Source organism: Cyprinodon variegatus, unplaced genomic scaffold (assembly GCF_000732505.1).
Source record: "Cyprinodon variegatus isolate N-32 unplaced genomic scaffold, C_variegatus-1.0 Scaffold134, whole genome shotgun sequence".
NCBI lineage: Eukaryota > Metazoa > Chordata > Actinopteri > Cyprinodontiformes > Cyprinodontidae > Cyprinodon > Cyprinodon variegatus.
The window spans coordinates 573,880-591,944 of NW_015150587.1; the positions used below are offsets into that span (position 1 = coordinate 573,880).

General features: G+C 38.3%; 1 protein-coding gene across 16 annotated transcripts in view; it reads left to right on the forward strand.

Moving 5' to 3' along the window:
- Nucleotides 1-18,065, forward strand: part of nedd4l (neural precursor cell expressed, developmentally down-regulated 4-like, E3 ubiquitin protein ligase) — a 54,959-nt gene that overhangs the window by 27,273 nt on the left and 9,621 nt on the right. For 2 of the 16 annotated variants that reach the window (XM_015376386.1, XM_015376377.1), the window contains 14 exons: nucleotides 1,147-1,197; nucleotides 3,812-3,873; nucleotides 4,046-4,166; nucleotides 5,950-6,104; nucleotides 6,419-6,554; nucleotides 6,660-6,848; nucleotides 7,002-7,079; nucleotides 9,140-9,199; nucleotides 10,796-10,933; nucleotides 11,682-11,864; nucleotides 13,795-13,992; nucleotides 14,640-14,717; nucleotides 16,237-16,251; nucleotides 17,228-17,282. In XM_015376386.1, coding sequence (XP_015231872.1) covers nucleotides 1,147-1,197; nucleotides 3,812-3,873; nucleotides 4,046-4,166; nucleotides 5,950-6,104; nucleotides 6,419-6,554; nucleotides 6,660-6,848; nucleotides 7,002-7,079; nucleotides 9,140-9,199; nucleotides 10,796-10,933; nucleotides 11,682-11,864; nucleotides 13,795-13,992; nucleotides 14,640-14,717; nucleotides 16,237-16,251; nucleotides 17,228-17,282 — 1,519 coding nt within the window. Of the gene's footprint in view, nucleotides 1-364; nucleotides 401-1,146; nucleotides 1,198-3,811; nucleotides 3,874-4,045; nucleotides 4,167-5,949; nucleotides 6,105-6,418; nucleotides 6,555-6,659; nucleotides 6,849-7,001; nucleotides 7,080-9,139; nucleotides 9,200-10,795; nucleotides 10,934-11,681; nucleotides 11,865-13,794; nucleotides 13,993-14,639; nucleotides 14,718-16,236; nucleotides 16,252-17,227; nucleotides 17,283-18,065 lie in introns of all 16 variants that reach the window. The other 14 variants (XM_015376388.1, XM_015376380.1, XM_015376389.1 and 11 more) reach the window with 11 other exon arrangements.

Here is an 18,065-nt window from a genome sequence, read left to right on the forward strand (position 1 = left end):
TATATGTATTTATTAGATTGCAACAACTTCTATAGAAGCTAAAAGATTGAAATTACCTCCTGTCAACGTTACAGCCCAAGGCAGATGTACATACCTTTGATAAAACTTATTTGACCTTGTGGAGCAGTATTACCGGATGCATGGTTACTTGTTTTGCTAAAGGTCGTTAGTGTTGTGATTTTAACCTCTTTATTTTACTTATCACTACCATGATCTACATAAGTTGCCCTTATCACACTGGCATTAGTTTGCCAAGATTCAGTGGATTGTTTCATTCCAGGCTCTCTGTCAAATCCCTTAAAGCAAGCAACACCTTTGTTAGTCTGTGCAAAGTGTCTAAAAAAAAGTTGTGTCCCACACACAGGCTTCTTCCAAGAATGGACTTTTTCATCTTGGACAGGTAATCTTGCTCAGTCATGGACAACTCTGTGGACCTCTGCAGACTGAAACACAAAACCTTTCCTGAATCTGCCCTGTCGTCACATCTGTCCTTTTTTACCCTCCGTCAGTTGACTTGGCTTCTATTTGGTGGCAGTAGATGATGGTTTTTTCCCTTGCTGGGTTCACAGGGGGTCTTTTGGCACCCCTGAGGTGGTTCTTTAAAGCCTGTCTATAAATAAAAATCAAATTTGAGTGTGGTTGAACACCTGTGGTACTCTGTAAAAATCATTTTTGACAGTGTTTATGAAGTCTGAATTATCTCAGATTAGGTGATCTAAAGCCAGTGTCCTGCAGCTGTATGACACTATTTTTTGCTAGAAATGTCCTCCAACAATGTTATAATAAAAAAGATAATTAACCATCTATGCTATAAAGTACAAACCTGTAACAAACCCAAAAATGTATGGCTGATTTACAAGATTTAGTAAAAAAATGTATTTTCCTCAGAAATCTACAGGTGTTCATTCATCAGGCAAAACGATATTTTTGGATGGGGCTGACTGGCTTTAATGTTAAATTAATTTTGGCCTTTCTCTCTCTGCTGATAAAAAACTGCTACATGTTTTTTTTTTTTTTTTGGTGCAAGAGGTAATTTCTCTCGACATTGTGGTTTCCCCCTCTTTATCCCTGCTTTTATTTTTGACTCTGTCCAAAACACTTTTATAGAAGCTTCTAAAATGTCTCCTTTTCATTTCTACCCTTCAGACTAGAGATGATTTCCTTGGACAAGTCGACGTTCCTCTCAGTCATCTGCCGGTGAGTAATTTATATCTCTGTGTGTATGTGTGCACACGGGCTGTGTTAACAGCGTTCTGAAGACTCAGCCATTCCTTATCATTCAGTTTTGCTGTGGTTTATTAACCCCCATGAAGCTGGGGTTGTGTGTGTGAGAAAGTGCCTGTCCAGTAGCAAGCTTGTTGTTGTACTAATCTGTTTAGAAATAGAAAGCTGGCACAGGACAATGTAAACACCTGGATTTTCGGTTGTGAAACGTCACCATCAATGGGAAAAAACTTTTCCACTGAGTACTGGGAAACAGTCTTCGAAAACAACATTTAGCATCAGTCTGAGCGGGTTGTTTTGGATTCATGAGACATTTATGCTATTTAACTATGAAATGCTCATCACTCTCGGTTAGGCGATTGTTCAAGATCAGCCCTGCTTTGTTCCTTCTGTCTTCCCCCTGCTGGGAGACAATTGTGATGTTACCCTTCTGAATTAATCGTATAATGTGTTGCCTTCTTTAAAAAGGGTTAGCATAGTTATTAACATGGGAATGTTTTGCATGGGTTTCCAGATGGGGAGTGGTAGCCTACTGGTTAGGGGACAGAGCTTAGATTGCCACTCTTGGTCTTTGAGCAAGACCCTTAACCCCACACTGCTCCCTGGGCGCTGCACAATGGCAGTATTGCAGCAACTTCAGGAAACAAAAAAAAGCTGCTGAGAGGCTGAGGTCGAGCCTTTTCTTCTCTGATGCGCTCGTTCAAAAAAGGAATCCGCTGAGATCAATATGGTGCTGATATGAACTTATTCACATCAAAAGTAAAGGACATGTCCAAAATATAACTTGTCGAAACATAAATTACAACGATTTGTACTTTACGTTCAACAAAAAAACACAGCGGCCCTCTCACCCACTCTCTGCCAGTGACACTCCCACAGGTGAGTAATATGCCCAATTACAAAACTCCCCCCAAATCTAATTGATCCATTCCCTTACAAACAAACAACCAAACTAACAAATAGAAACAAAAGCATAACAGCTATAAACTCAGACAAACGAACATCAAAGCATCTTTTTATTTATGGCTCCTTCAGGCAGACAACTACTTCCCAAGGGGGTGGGTTAAATGCAGAGGTAAATTTCTCCAATGTGAGATCAATAAAGTTCAATTATTATTATTAGGTTACCTTGTGACTTCTGAAAAAATGCAAAAAAACAAAACACAAAATATCTGGATGACATGTTTTTTCTTTATAGAGTAAAGCAGTATGAAAACCCAGATAAAAAAAAACAGTTTAAAACTGTTTAAAAATAAGAATACAATTATCTTGGGTTTAAAAAGGTGGTAATTAGTGTGTAAGTAGCTAATTGTGGCTGTTTTTAATTTATTTTTTTCCCTATGTATATGTTGTTTTATAGCTTTGTGCATGTAGTTATTTACAGTGGTGTGCACAGCTAACCACACGGTTAGCTGTGCACACTGTCATGCACTTATTGTCTTGTGTCTTTGTCTCCTTGTAGTTAGAGAGAATGAAAGTGACACAAACACATGTTGATGTTCGTTTGGAGCTATCAGTTTACTTTAAAGACTGTGGGGCATTTTTCCATCTTCATTAAGTTGAAGAATAGCTGAACACCTTATAACTGCCAATATTAACTACGGTTATTTAACTCAAGTCAGTGTATGAAAATCCCATACCTAAAGCAAACCTATGAGTTAGGGGCCTTTTACAGATCTGACAAGTGTGCTGTCAGCTTTGGTTGTTGCTCAATAGAGTTTTATCTTGGTTTTCAAGCCTGAAAAGTCCATTAGTAGATATTGCTGGGATTAATTATTGATGTCCTGTTTTACTCCCAGAGGTCTTGGAAAATGTTAGCAGATAAAAGCCCCAGCTGAATGATGTTTAAATGAAGGAAGATAATCTGTTTCTATAATTTAGCTAATGCTGTGTATTATTTTAGGTCAGGGAGTTTATGCCTCTATAGAGTTGTTTTCATTCAATTCATTTATATTACACACTGCTGCAAGTTGTTGGAATTTGTATTATTCATAGTTACTGGACTTCTGAAGTCATCTTTTTTCCACTATAGTAGTTTGCCACATATGATGAATCATGATTTAAGACTGACTCATGTTTGGTGGTTCAGCAGTCCTCCACATCACCTATGTTTGCCACATTTGCCTTTTGAAACTTTGATCACTTCTTTAAAGCCTGGCATAAACATCACAGCATTAGATTCTGGGGGAAAAAACATCTTCCATTCAATCTCCCATGATTTTTATTTATAGTTCATATTTTATGTTAGTTAAACAATACACAACAACAAGGTTTTGCTTATTTGACCCCTTAGGTTTGTGGTTTTAACTAAACATTTAGCTGTTTTATGGAAATTTCAGTTTGAGTGAGGAGTCCCTTACAAAGCAGCATATAGTGAGCAAGACAGCATGGCCTGGTATCGCCCTGTCATGGAGCAGAGTGAAATCTCAAAATGATCTGTGACCTTTCTGCTCTCCAGTAGGAAACAGGAGTACCTCAGCATTGCATGATGACTGACTTACAGGGCGGATGTGGCCACAGTTAAAGGTTGATTGTCATCATTTGTTTGTTTCTTAGACCTTCATTTCTCCTTCAATTCTTTTTACAGACAGAGGACCCAGCTATGGAGCGTCCATACACGTTTAAAGACTTCCTGTTACGGCCAAGAAGGTTAGTTTTTACTGAAGGTGACAAATACGTTTTTGCACATAAGTAGAGGAAAAATCTGATATTTTGATGGTTTCAAGAATTCATCAAACTCTTTTTAGACTACTGAAAGTGAAATAATGTCAGAGGCTAATAATGTTGCCTGGAAACTGACCTACATTTCCAACATGTCAAGCTCATGTGTTCGTTCCAGTCATAAGTCCAGGGTGAAGGGCTACTTGCGTCTGAAAATGGCCTATCTGCCCAAACAAGGAGGACAAGAGGAGGAGGCTGGAGAGATGAGGGAAGAGGCTGAGGTAAGGTCTCAGACACTACTGCTGCTAACTTTCTTTTGAACCTGCTGACTCTGCATTATCTAGCTTAGGGCTTTTTGATTTTACCTTTTTTCACAACCAGACAGTGTCTTATTCTCATTCCTTCCTGAATAAGAAAGTAAATGTCCTACTTCAGGCCAGGAATGTCTAGTAATAGTGGGAGGAGGAAGGGCACGTCTGTTCTTTATTCTTCTTTACTGAGAATTTGGGGAAACTTCTCATAGCCAGAATCTGTAAAGTCTTTTCCAGGTCGAGGTCTGGCAGAATCATTTAAAATGTGGGCTGATATTTGCAGAAATAGGAGCTTTGTCTCCTATTTTAAACGTCTGTTCTTCTATGTCTTTGTATGTACTCTAGATATTAAGGCAGTGGAAAGATTTTATGAGGCATTGTAAAAGTATTCACATTTTGTCATTTGAAAAAACCTACCAAGGCATTTCATTTGGTGTTAATGTGAGCGATCTGCAAAAGATTTGCTTAATTGTAGATTAGAAGGAAAAGGAAATTTGACCTCAAAGATTTCAAAGCTATTACAAATAAAAAATCTGCAAACTGTGGTGTGCGTATGCATTCAGTCCCACTAACTCGGCTACATAAAGAAAAATATTTAGTCTATGTAAAGTGATCTTCTATGCAAGAAGAGCATTAATCAGATTAGAAGCAAAGGGAGCCATAGGGACCTCTCAGGGCTGTAGAAAGCCACAGCTTAGATGGAATACTATTGGAACAATATAACAATCTGCTCTTTACAGAGGATATTAGCAAGTACATTTTTCGATCTATTGTTGGAAGCAAGTCAAAAGCAATCCTGTTTGTCATACAGAAGCAGTTGCTCTGTTCAGATCGGTTGTTTGAAGTTTTTAGCCTCTGTGTTAAATGCTAATTTTGGATGGAAATAACAATTTCCTAAAAGTCGTTTCAAGGCCCCTATTTCCTCAGCAAAAGCTGAAATGGAATGGCTTAGATCAGGAGTCTGAAGCACCGGTCCTAATAATAAAGCATCATCTTCCATTGTTAGCAGTATACTCTGCTCATCCAGGTGTAATCAGTTGTTTATTACATACAGATGCTGTAAGAGAGATGGACAGCTCCTCTCTGAATGGCCATCTGCTTCTTACTTTTCATCCAAAGTGACTTAGAACAGAGGATAAGCTGCTGTAACTATTAGTCATGCACACAATATGCAGTCTGTCTGCGCAAATGTTTGTGATTTATGTCGCTGCTTCAGTGCCAGACCTAAAGTGACTTCATAGGAAGTGTGTCTCTGCGTGTGTGTGTGTGTATATGAGCTATACACAGGTGATGTTTTGCTTTGACCATTCAGCAGCCTGCACTATTTCCATCCTACCTTCTGGCATGAATTCAGTTTGCTTGGAGGTTTAGTTGAAGTGGTGCAAAGATTAGTTTCAATTACAAGTTACAATGTGTAATGGAAAACCAGAAATTACTATGGCCCTATGCAGTCATACCGTACAGTGTCTTGCTATGTGATTCAACAGTACTTTTCCTTCGGACAAGTAGATGTTTAAAGTAGGGTTGTAGGTATCTTGGCAGCTACTTTCAAAACAGAAGCCCAGTAAATATCATGCAGATCATTTCGAAGCATTTAAAAATATGCACCTGGTCATACCTACGATGTTTTTTTTGACGCTTCAATTAATCTCCTCTTTTGAGCTAGATATTTCTTTGTAAGATTATCATAGTCCATGGCATCTTTTCCTTGAGTTTTTAAGTTTAAAGGAATTTTTTATGGATTTTATTTCAGGGTTGGGATGAGTCTGCAGATTCAGGCTCCCAGAGGCCCCAGCAGCTGCTGCCTCCTTTGCCTCCAGGCTGGGAAGAAAAAGTGGACAACCTCGGACGCACTTACTATGTCAACCACAATAACCGCACTACACAGTGGAAACGGCCTTCCAACGTGTATGTTTGATTGATTTTATATTCAAAGTGTAAAAGGAAACGAATGCAGTTGTCTACTGAGATGTTTTGCCTATTGTTGTATATTGTTGACCCCTCTTACAATTTCTAATACCTCTATCTATGAATGAATGGAATATTTTGACAGTTTCATTGGGTGTATCATCACATAAGAAATTCAAAATGTGAGCGAAGAGTAGTTTAAAATAATGACATGCTTTGAATAAAACTACCGTTGTATTTATTACGTGTGTGCACTTCATAGCTGTTTTTAATCTATTGTTGATCCTCTTTTAACATTTCCTAATAATTTAAAGGGATGTAATCTCAGAAACTGAGAGTGACAACCAGCAGCGGCAAATAAATCAAGAGGCACATCGTGTTTTCCGTTCACGCCGTCACATCAGCGAGGACCTTGAGAATGAGCGGCTGGACTCCAGGGACCTTGACAATGTGAGAGAAAAGCCTGCAGACATGCCCATTAAAATCCATACACCAGAGCTACAGCTATATTGACTGACAAAAAAAATAAAACGTCTTTTCTCATTGTTCCTCCAGTCCTGGGAGCTCATCACCGAAGAGGATCCCAACGAGAGCCTTGCCCAGCCTTTGCCAGCCCCCGCCTCCATTTTGACCCCACAGCAGTCCCCAACACCTGCTGCTCAGGAGTTCTCTGAAGATTTAAACCTAAGGCTTTCAATCACCCCTGAAACAAATGGTGAACTGCCAGGACCCAGCTCCTCTCTGGTAACCACCATTCATTTTGTTCTGTCAGAACCTAAATTATGTGACTTAACTCTGATTGTTTTCTTTTTCTCCAGCCAGATTAATTTGCGGGGGATTACTCATTTTTTTTGTTCCCACTAACATTATGTCCATCTCCCTCCTTACTTTGAACAGAGCCAGCTGTCAAACAGACTCCGGTCTTCAAGTATGACAGATGGTGTCAGTGATCAGGCCCAGGCTCCTCCTCTAACGGTACATATATGCCACCTTTTACATTCCCTACATCCTTTTTCCTTTAATCCCTCACCTCTCCTTGTTTAATAAACTGGTCAAATTCTCCTGATTCACACCTAACTTCCCCGGGTGCCCCATCTATTTATCTTTTTCCTATTTTCCCCTTTTTCAGTACCTTTTCATATAGGACAGTTGTGACATCTTCTTTCTTATCTATAAAATTTAATCTCTTTCTGCCTCACTGCACTTTTCTGGTTTTTTAGGGTAACCACACCTCTTCCTACGCATTCTCTGCTGTTCTTTTTATGATTCATATGCACTTGTGTTTGGTCTGCAGTTGAGATCTCAAGTTGGATCTCCTGATAGGTAGAAGGGATTGTTGACAGCAGCACCAATTCAAGTCCTATTGTGTCACAACATCACTCACTGCTGAGTTTAACAAATTGTCATACGATCTGAATCAGATGTGGGCAGCAAAGCTGAGTCACAGCGTTTAGTGTTTGCTTTGTCAGGTCAATGAAATAACAGGTGCAGATGTTGCTTTGCTCATGAACTACAAGGTTTATTTAAAGGCTAGGGCACTACAATCAGTGCGGACACATTTATAATATATTTACTAGTTGTACAGTAGTTGTGTCTTTTCCAGCCATTTAGTGATGTTTATTACTGTCCAACTTAAACAGTTTTGGTTCAAGTAATCCTCATTGCTTTACAATTAAGTTGCACCATTCATAACTTGTGGCCTATAGCTGACCTCTAGTTTTGTAATGCGTGACCTCCTGTTTTTAGTTCATTCCAATAGCTGTTTGGGAGCTTAAATATAAATTTGAGAACACTATTGAAAATGCTTTTTTACCTCACTGCCCTGAATTCTTATTAGTTATTTAATGTAGGAGCAGATATGAGAACACGCTGTTGTGTGGTCAGAAGCCTTTTTCTTTATTAAAACAAAAAGATGACAAAGACTTTTCTCAAACTATCCATATCATTGTACTTCAGCTACTGCTGCAGTTAGCATAGCTAGTTTCTTTGATTGAGCTTTCTTTCTGTGCATTTTGGTAGAAGATGTAGATCCTCACTTTAATAAGATTTGAAGGCTATCAACAATTTCAAATCCTGCATCTCTCCTGAAAGATGGAATGAAATATATACGTGAATCTTCATATTGTCTACTGAAAGTCTTGCTCTCTCTCTCACCCTGCTACAGCTTCTGCTATCTGTTGACATTTCTCAACATCAGCGTTCTTGTAAACCCATGTCAAAGTAACGGGCCAATATGCTGACAGTTGTCAGTTGGCAACCATCAGATGTCGACTGACATCTGGGCTCTCCTCCTGGGGGTTTTTGGGTATTTCAGGCCAAAATCTAGATATTTGTACCAAAACGGTTGAAGGTGGCTTTAGATAATAAAAAGCTAAACATTAGTTCTCAGGTTGTGGTTCCAAATCTGTTTACAATAGCTTAACAGGATTAAAAATCCTTGATGATTCTTGCACCTTGCTTAGTCAGTTCACCGTTTGTCAGGAAATGGTCACAGTTGTCGTGGTACAGATACGTCTTCCTTAAATACCACCGTTTTACCCACATTTCCTCTTGATTCTTTTAAAAGCACTAGATATATCTGTTATGCTTTTTGTGAGTGTGCACATCAAATCTCTTCACTGCTCTGATATCTTGTAAACAACACACATTTTCCCTGATTAGTGTGGCTGTAGTGTACTTTCATTCCTAGACTTCATTAAATGAACTGCACTGACTCAGAAGGAAATGCACTCATCAGGGAAAATGTGTTCTTGCTTCCAACAGATGAAAAAAGAAAAAAACAAACATCACTTTGCTAAACCTCCTTCTGAAAGTACTCTGTTCTATGAATTAGTCACAACACTTTCACGGGCTCTGCACTTGAATGAGTCTCTTTTTCTTCCACTCTTCACCATCCTTTGAGAACCAATTTCCCTTCTTCCTCAACCCAATAAATACCCCTCAATCATGCCCAAATATCTCCCTCCCTCCTTCATTTTCAATCTCCCTGTGGAAAAAAGTATAAACTAAAGGCAATGTTCCCTGTCTACCACCAGCAGGGTTCCCAGACCAGAAGAACAAGAGCTCAAACAGTCTCAGGTGGTGAAGAGCCCATGGTAATATCTCAGTTGTTCAGTTTAAAGTATCCTAAACTTTGTGCAGGGTAGGATGTTTCTTTCTTTAACCAAATATTTTCAGTGCAAAATCCTGACTCTTAGTCTTGTAAATAAATAAATCAGCACTGCACACCTTCTACCTGAAAGGAGCAGTCTATAAAAAGTCCTTCATTGTGTGAGACTACAAAGAGGCCTTTTATCACAGATCTTTCATCTTTGTTGGTTCTGTTTTCCTGATAACGCCATATCATACACTAGAACATTGTTGTCTCTGGTGAAAAGGGGCAATTTTTTTATGATTATAAGATACAAAATTATTACTTTGCTGAAGATAAACAAAAAGGCTCTTTTTGTTATATGTCAATGGTTGATTTTTTTTTTCTACTCCTCAGCCATAATGACCACAGGTTCATTTCTTGAATAAGCATTCAAACTTTTTGAAAGGGAAGGGCAGTATGAACCTAACATTTGAATCACCAAGCTTTTTTTCCAGGACTGATGAAATTAATAAATTGTTGTAACATTTTCATAATTCTTCAGTCTTTTCGGCAAAAAGATCTGACATTTATCCTACTTAGCACCCTTAAATGCTAAAAGTAATTTAGAAAAATAAAATCTTCCAAATAAAAAAGGGTCTACATTTGTCCACCAGTTGCTTTAGTCTACTTTTGCAGCTAAACTGCACACAATAAATGTAGCTGATACTAGATTATCTTTGAATTTATTGATGTTCTCATTGAAAACTACAGTGAAACGGCTTTAAAGTTTGCAACAATAAGTAATTTTTTATTTTAATCATAAACTGCAAATTTTTTTAAAGAAGGGAAAATTATTTTTCGTTTAAAAGACTTTACAGATAATTATCTGAAAACTGTGGAACACAATTCTGTTTAGGTCCCCTTTGAATAGTTTTAGAGTCACGTTAAGCTGAACTAATGGCTACAAATGTTTATTCATTTTTTTGGTATTGGCTTTGTTTGCAAAAACAGCTAAAACTCCGATTCATCTGATAATGAGTCTCTATCGCCGTTGAGGCTTGCCAAAGATTTTTATTTTGGTGTGTTTATGGACTTTGAATTGGCCCTTTTCCACATAAATATTCTTTGATAAACTATAACTAATTAATTGTTGGTATTAGGAAAAAAGAGAGTAAGCTTATTTTTATTTGTCAACCAAATTGGAAGGATCTTTTAGTTCCCTTTCTCTTCATAATTAGATGCTACTATTTGTTGGTCTCATTCATTAAAGCCCAGTGAAAACCATTGATGTATGTAATTGTAATGGACCCTAATGCAGAAAAATTGTCATCATGAATATATTTACAAGGTACTTCTTTCATTGTGTTTCTGCAAAATAGTTGATGTTTGTGTTGATGTTTCACTTGGCCTGTTTTTCCTTTTGTTATATAAACCAGGAGAACAATATCAAATGTGTTTTTCTAACAAATTGTTTAAAATGACCCACTAATTATTTGGAACATTGTTTTCTATCATATGCATTTGACCATTTATCAACATTCCCTGCACACACCTTTGGGTTTTTCAAGCTTCTGCTGATGAGCTGTTTTTGGTTTGCTCTGTCTCCACACTTGATCAGTCCCCCTCGGCAGCTCCCTACGCCTTGACCACCCCCGGTCTGCCCCCTGGATGGGAGGAGAGGAAGGACGCCAAGGGAAGAACTTATTACGTCAATCATAACAACCGCACCACTACTTGGACTAGGCCAATTGTGCAGGTACAGCAGGTCAGAAGGCTGGCGGTCGGGCCAGCTATATGCATGGGACTGGACCTAACCTTTTGTGGCATTAATCTGTGCGTCCCTCTGTCCCCCTCTGTACTTTTCCTCTGTGCGGCACAGGGTTTTAAACCTGGAACCTCCTATTCTGTTGTTCCTTCTGTCCAGTTTCCTGCTTTGGTCAGCTCTGTGTGTCTCCTCATCTCTTGTCCATTTTGAATTGTCTCTCTGTATTGTTCACAGCTTTCTGAGCCCTAGCAGGGATCTATAACTACCGCTGTTTCTTCCTTTTTACCACCTCTACCCTGTTTTTTTCTGTCTGAACTGATGGTATGCTTCTGCTGCTCATATCCGTCTTCTTTAAAATTGAGTTTTTCTATAAAAAAAAAAAAACTGAAAACATGTCTTACACATGCTAGTCACCACATTGACATTATGTAAATCTCATTTCTTAATGTTTTTGTTCAGAAAAAGATGATCAAATGTTTGTCCCCATTTTCTCTCTGGAAACTCGATTTTTGCTGTTTGTATATAGCAAGTCGTAAATCACTCTTTCCTCTTGGACCTGAATGACTCTTCCTTTTGAGGTTTTCAGGAACGCATTTCCTGAGTGTAAAGTTGGCATCCAGAATGTTCCACCGCAGACAAGCGTACTTGACCAGATCCCTCATGATTTATTCTGTCAGGCAACATCTCTTCCTTTAATCCCAACCCCACTTAACCTCAGAAGTACCGTTTTCACCAACAGCTGACTGAAGATGGAGCCAGTACCTCAGCAGCAGTAGCATCAGGGGCATCCTCGGCCCTAGTACCAGCTTCCTCCCCTTCCTCATCCTCTTCCAATGCTTTCAACCACCACCTCCATGAGCCTCAAGTCCGACGACCTCGTAGCCTCAGCTCTCCCACTGTCACCCTTTCCACCCCCTTGGAGGTGAGAATTAGAAACCTCTACTACCTTCTGCCCTCTTTTTTCCCTCTTCCTCTCCTCTACCTTCTTTTCTGACCATCCATAGTATCAAAGTTGTTCTCTGTTAGCTGTTCCTGGTTTGGCAATTTACTTCTTGTTTTTGGCAATCCATTTGGAAATCAATATTTCTCAGTTGCGGTCGCATGGATGATTTTATGTCTTATGCTTCTGTTTTTTGGATTCATCACTTAGAGGGGATAGATGATGGCTGCAGGAGTTTAATGGTTTTTTTTCAAGGTGGTTTTTCTGCAGATGTTTAATTTGTGAGATGCTAAAAAATGTCACTAAAATGGGTAAAAAATATCCAAGCTTTATTTTAGGTTTATCTGTTTATTTAATTGCTGGGATCTGATGTTAAGCTTGGCTGTTTTTAACAAGTCTATTGAAGGCTTGTATTTTGCACGCCTGTAATTTTTGCTACCTGCTTCATTCAACAATGCAGCATTAGTCGTCTATCAGCTTTCGACAGGTTGCAGGTTATAGTAGATCTTGGGTTGTTTTGCAACCATCTCTCTGAATTAAACCTTGGTAAGAGCCCTGATGTTACAATAGGGAAAACAGATGCAAAGGATCGTTAAAAATGAAATTCACCTTTAGGTTCAATGTTGAAGAACATATGGTATTGAGCTAGCAGCTAGATCTAACATAAACAGATCACAGATAATCAAAGTATACAAAAGTTCAAAGTATCGGTAATACTGACTGGTTGGAGACTTTCTAAACATAGAAATATATTTGTAGAAAAAGTTATCTCCACATACAGTATTGGGTCACACTACCTGATCTATGACTTTTGTTGGTAAAATCACTTCAAAGGTTGCAATTGTATTAAGTCTGGTGTAAAGAAGCTATACTGACCTGCAGAGTTGTGACCTTATTCTTAAATAATCCCTTCAAGATTAATCAGTGAATGATGCAAATCTGGTTTTCATATCCAACCATAAAAACACATTAAAATCTTGAAAAAGATAACATTAAAATAGCCATTTATTCTTTCAAACTCTCTGGAATTACAGCTTTTGATATTTTTTAAAAAGTGTGAGTTTCTGTTACAGCAAAAACAGAATCTAATTTTAAGACTTTTAATAATAAAAAATTAGCAATTTTTCTCTTTCTACATCAAATTAAAGGAAAAAGGAAGAGTTAAAATTTTTAAATTTAGTATCTGTGATAAACTGTTCTTTTCTACACAGTTATTATGGTTGACTAAGCTCACAGGATTTTTTAGGAAGTTGAAAACAAAAACTGAACGTTTGAAGTGACTTAGTTTACGGTTTATAAACAAAGTCGAAGTGTTTTAATAATCAGTCATTCTTCAAGTAAGATATCTCACCTTCCTGTTTTGACATTTTTTTAGTACCTGGATCGTGCAGACGACTTTATAAAGTTGAAAGTTTATTCTTATGCTGCTGAAAGCAATAAATGTTCCTGCAGTTAATTTATTCTGAATATTATAAACTCATTATGCTTTGAGGAAATAACTATAGAGAGAGCAGAGCTAATTAAAAACAGCACACCTTTTGGCCCGACGCTGCTGTTAACGACTCCACTCACTGGGTGAAAATCATTTGTGGTCGCCGAGGGAACAGACCTGGGAAAAAAAAAAGTTTAATAAAGTGTTTGAACGCATAGTGCTCATGGAGGAAGTAACGGAAAACACACCCTCAGAAATGTGCGTAATTACAGCTTTCAGGCGCATTAATTAATTCAGCTCTTCTTTTTTTGTTGGAAAAAAAAGGTGATTTCTAAAAGCAAATCTCAGACTCCTTTGTTTTGCTTCCTTACATAAATTATGCCCTGTGTTTCAAACTCTATCTTAATCTATTTTAGCAGCTTTTTGTTCCCAGTCTCTGCTTTTATTGGTGAATAACTTGTTTTTCACCTTTTCTGCTAGGGTGCCAACAATATCCAGGTGCGGAGGGCTGTTAAAGACACCCTGTCCAATCCTCAGTCTCCTCAGCTATCGCCTTACAGCTCCCCAAAAACACAACACAAGACCCAGCAGAGCTTCCTGCCCCCTGGCTGGGAGATGAGGATAGCCCCAAATGGACGGCCTTTTTTCATCGACCACAACAGCAGAACCACCACCTGGGTGAGAGAACACACTGCATCTACTGCTGATGTAATATCCAGAAATCTGGAACTTAGAAAGATCTAGGGCAGATTCTAGCTTCGTACATATTGACATCTAGTGGTTTAAAAGTGAACTGCAATATGACTGCTTCATGAGAACTAAGGTTTGCCTGACAGTTATCAGCAATCACTAGAATAATGGGATAGCTTTGATAAAGAAATGGGCTGCCTAGTTATGCAGCGGGTAGCACTGTTGCCTTGCAGCATGAAGGTTGTGCAATTCCCAGCCTGGGGTCTTTTTACATGGAGTTTGCATGTTCTCCCAAAGCATGCATGGGTTCGCTACGGGTACTCCGGCCTCCCACAGTCCAAAATCATGACTATTAGGTTATTTGGCTTCTCTAAATCCCCCTTAGGTGTCAGTGTGTGTGTGAATGGTTGTTTGTCCTGTTTGTCTCTGTTGCCCTGCGATAGACTGGCAACATGCCCAGGGTGTACCCCACCTCCCGCCCATTGACAGCTGGAGATAGGCACCAGCACCCCTCGCAACCCCAGGAGGGATAAGAGTGAAAGTGGAAAATGGATGGATGATAAATAAACATTTATTTAAAAACTGGCAAACATATACTAATAACGTTTCCTCTTTATTGATCTGTTCTCTGCTAGGAGGACCCCAGGTTGAAATATCCAGTCCATATGAGGAATAAGAACTCGATGGAACCTGGTGAACTTGGTCCTCTCCCTGTAAGTTTCTGTCAAATGTTAAAGAATAGCTCAATTATACACATAACTGCCTCACTTGCAGCTTCCTCTTTGTTTATTGGCACCCCTGGTGAAGAACAGCCTTTACATAAAATTCATCATATATTTAAGAAGCATAATCTCACTAGAGCTGCAAGTAACGGTTGTTTTTCAAATTGAATAATCTGTTGATGATTTTTTCGATTAATTATCCATTAGCAAAAAAGTTCCTCAAAGAAGACTTTTACAAAATTAGAACGGGTGAAACTAAAACATTTCCACTTGAGATCTGGATAGAGCAGACTGACAGACGAAAAACTTTTATCTTAAATGCAAAATGTTTACATATTTTCTTTTACAATTTTGGTTTAATTGCTGCTCAAGCTGGCTTCCTGTCAGCTAAAGGAATGTTTTAGAGTCTCTCTATCACAGTTAATGATCAGTCGAAATTAGTTGACGATTATTTCAATAATCGATTATCACGATTTGTCCGATTAATATTCTTAGCCTTAAATCTCACAAAACGTCTCAGATATAAACATTATTTCTAACACCTCCACTCCTCATCCGCTCACATTAACATGCAACTCAGTTTTAGCACTTACTTATTTTCGTGAGCATTTCTAAAGATCGGGCTATAAAGGGAAGCTGGTTAGTCTTATACGGTATAGTTGTCGCGGTGTGGGGCTGAGTGAGCAGCCTAGATGCGTTTCAATCTGAAATTTAGGGATTCAATTCCAGTTTTATCCTTCATTTCAGTTGTTTTGCATGTTTTAGCTGGTGCCCAATTAGGTTTCAATAATTAAAGATGTTTTTTTTTTTCAAGAATTTAAAGCAAAGAAACATTGAAATAATTATTAATCTTTATTCTTTTTTTTTTCAAATGGATCATGATTAGATGCTGTTTTTGTTTAGATGCTCCTGCTGCTATAAAGGTGATTCATTTTGAATCTTATTACACATTTTTCCCCAGAGGTGCCAATAGTTCTGAAGGGTGCTTAAAAGAAAGATTATTAGATAATTATTAATAAAGCTTTGTTTTTCTTTTCTCGGGTTTTCCATTTTTAGACACCTTTGAATGTTTTTCTTTTGCTTTCCTGGTCCAAGTTTAAGCTGGCTTACAACAAAACACCTTATCTTGAAGGATTTCTGTGTGGTTGGAGTTAAATTATTGATTGGTGCTCTGCTTTCATCTACTAGTCTTCTTCGTTCTGCTAAAACTCATTAACAGATTTATGCATAAACATGCACTTAGAATCAGTAACCTGCGGTAGCAGTGTTGCCTAGAAACCCTGCTGTTTTAATGATGGTCAAGCTTAGCAATGTTCATTTGGGTTGATGGGCCAACATTTAGTTAGGGATACTGATGTTACTAAGTGAAAACTTTGTTTATCTCACAGGTTTGTGTGATATGTGTGCATGTGTGTGTGTTCTTTCTCTTTCCTTTCTCTCTTTTTTTCTTTCATTCTGATGGATCTAATGTTTGCTACTTCTTCTGCACCCGGCCATATCTGTTTGGCAGAACCTACCAGAGGAGGTTGGTTGGCGCCTCCCTTCCTCTGCCTGCCTACCGACCCTCCTGTCTGATAAATCGCCTGCAGACAGCCTTGCAGATATTCTTTATTTTTCCCTGGTTCTTTCTCTTTTTTTTCCTCTCTTGTGGTCGGCATGGATGGATTGTGCCTCTCCTATCCTTTCAGTATTTTTCCCACTTCGTCTTTCCGTCAGCACCATTACTACACCGCCACTACACCTTTTTTTTTTTTTTTTTTAAACAATTGGTTTGTAGCTCCAAAAAATAGACGTTATAAGGGATTCTTTAGCCTGCTCCATGTTTGTTTTCCTGCATTGGCATCCAAGATGCAATTACACACGTCTGTAAAGCAAAATAAGCAAAGGTCTGGAAAAAATGTTGACAGAGAAGCTAACTGAAGGAAGAAAAGAAGTGAAAAAAGGCAAAAGCTTTCCAGAGCAGCAGAGGAAGGAAAAGGCTGTATGCAGCATGTGTTAACAGCTCCTGTATGCCCCCCTCACTCATCTAGCAGCAGCATTATTTTAAAACACACAACCATACATCCTGCAACAGCGACTCAGTTCCTTCCTCCTATCATTGCTTTGAATCTACTGTAACTGTTTGACTGCCTGATGGCTGGTGTGTGGCCTGGGACACCGTGCACCAAGTGCTTACCGCCTTAGTGGTGGCACGCTGGCTTGTACCAGTGGCGAAGGTTTGAATTTCTGTTGTGGTCATCCCCCTGCGCCACCTTGCTGATGCGTTTAGACTCAAATAGGGCAGGGAATCCTTTTATTTCTCTTGCTGTGTCTGATTGAGCTTGCCTCACCTGCAGTGCTGTGATCTCAGTGTTTTAATCTTTTCATGATATGGCCAGCTCAATTTGAACAACAACCAAGAAGGAAAAATAAATGGATGGATAAAAAAAAAGACTATTTGAGCTTTTGTTATGTTGTCTGATGTTTTCCTACCTCATGTTTCTTTTTCACTCCTCTTCCAGCCTGGATGGGAGGAAAGGGTTCACACAGATGGACGCACTTTCTACATTGACCACAGTAAGGTTACACCACTCTCTTCACTGCTTTAATGCTTATATTCACGCTGTATCTGAGGTACATTTTAAAAACATTAAGAACTTTGACAATAATACTTCTGTTTATCAGCAAGTTTTAGATTTATTTATTTTTTTTGTGTGTGCAGCATTCACTTCCAATGCCTCCAATGCCTTTCAACCTATTAAATATAGGCCTCCCAGTTGTATTAAAGCCCCTTTCTTTCAGATGATCCCTAAATAGAACTCTGTTCCACCATTTTAAATATATAATTAATGTATTTCAATTATATAAGTAATATTTTCTCTTGATATGGGCTGGTAAGGAAGACAACTGGAATAAGATGATTTACGTTAAAAAAAAGAAAAAAACTGTTATTGTTTTTTTTAAGGATATAATATTGATCTTATTTTAAGGGCAAAATATTAATTTCATTGGTACCTTATTGGTGTTAAAAAATTTTTTATCTTCATTTTTTTTTTAAATCTTATTTTAGATCAGTTGTTGCTGGGTGAAAAGCTCAGAGATTTTTTTTTGAGGACATTAAACAACAAAAAAAAAAATACAACAAATACCAAAAGCTCTAATACTGCAGCTCCTCTTGAACACCAAATACCCAAAAAGAGACAAGGTGGTGACAACATCAGGATGTTGGATTGTTTTTTTCTTTTTAGTTGTTCAAGGGGTTTCAAAGCACCTGCAAGGCACATTAAAAGCATCTCTTAGAATGTATTTTTTTTGTCATTGCCTTGAGTCTTAAACAACACTAAAAATGTTCTGCCTATT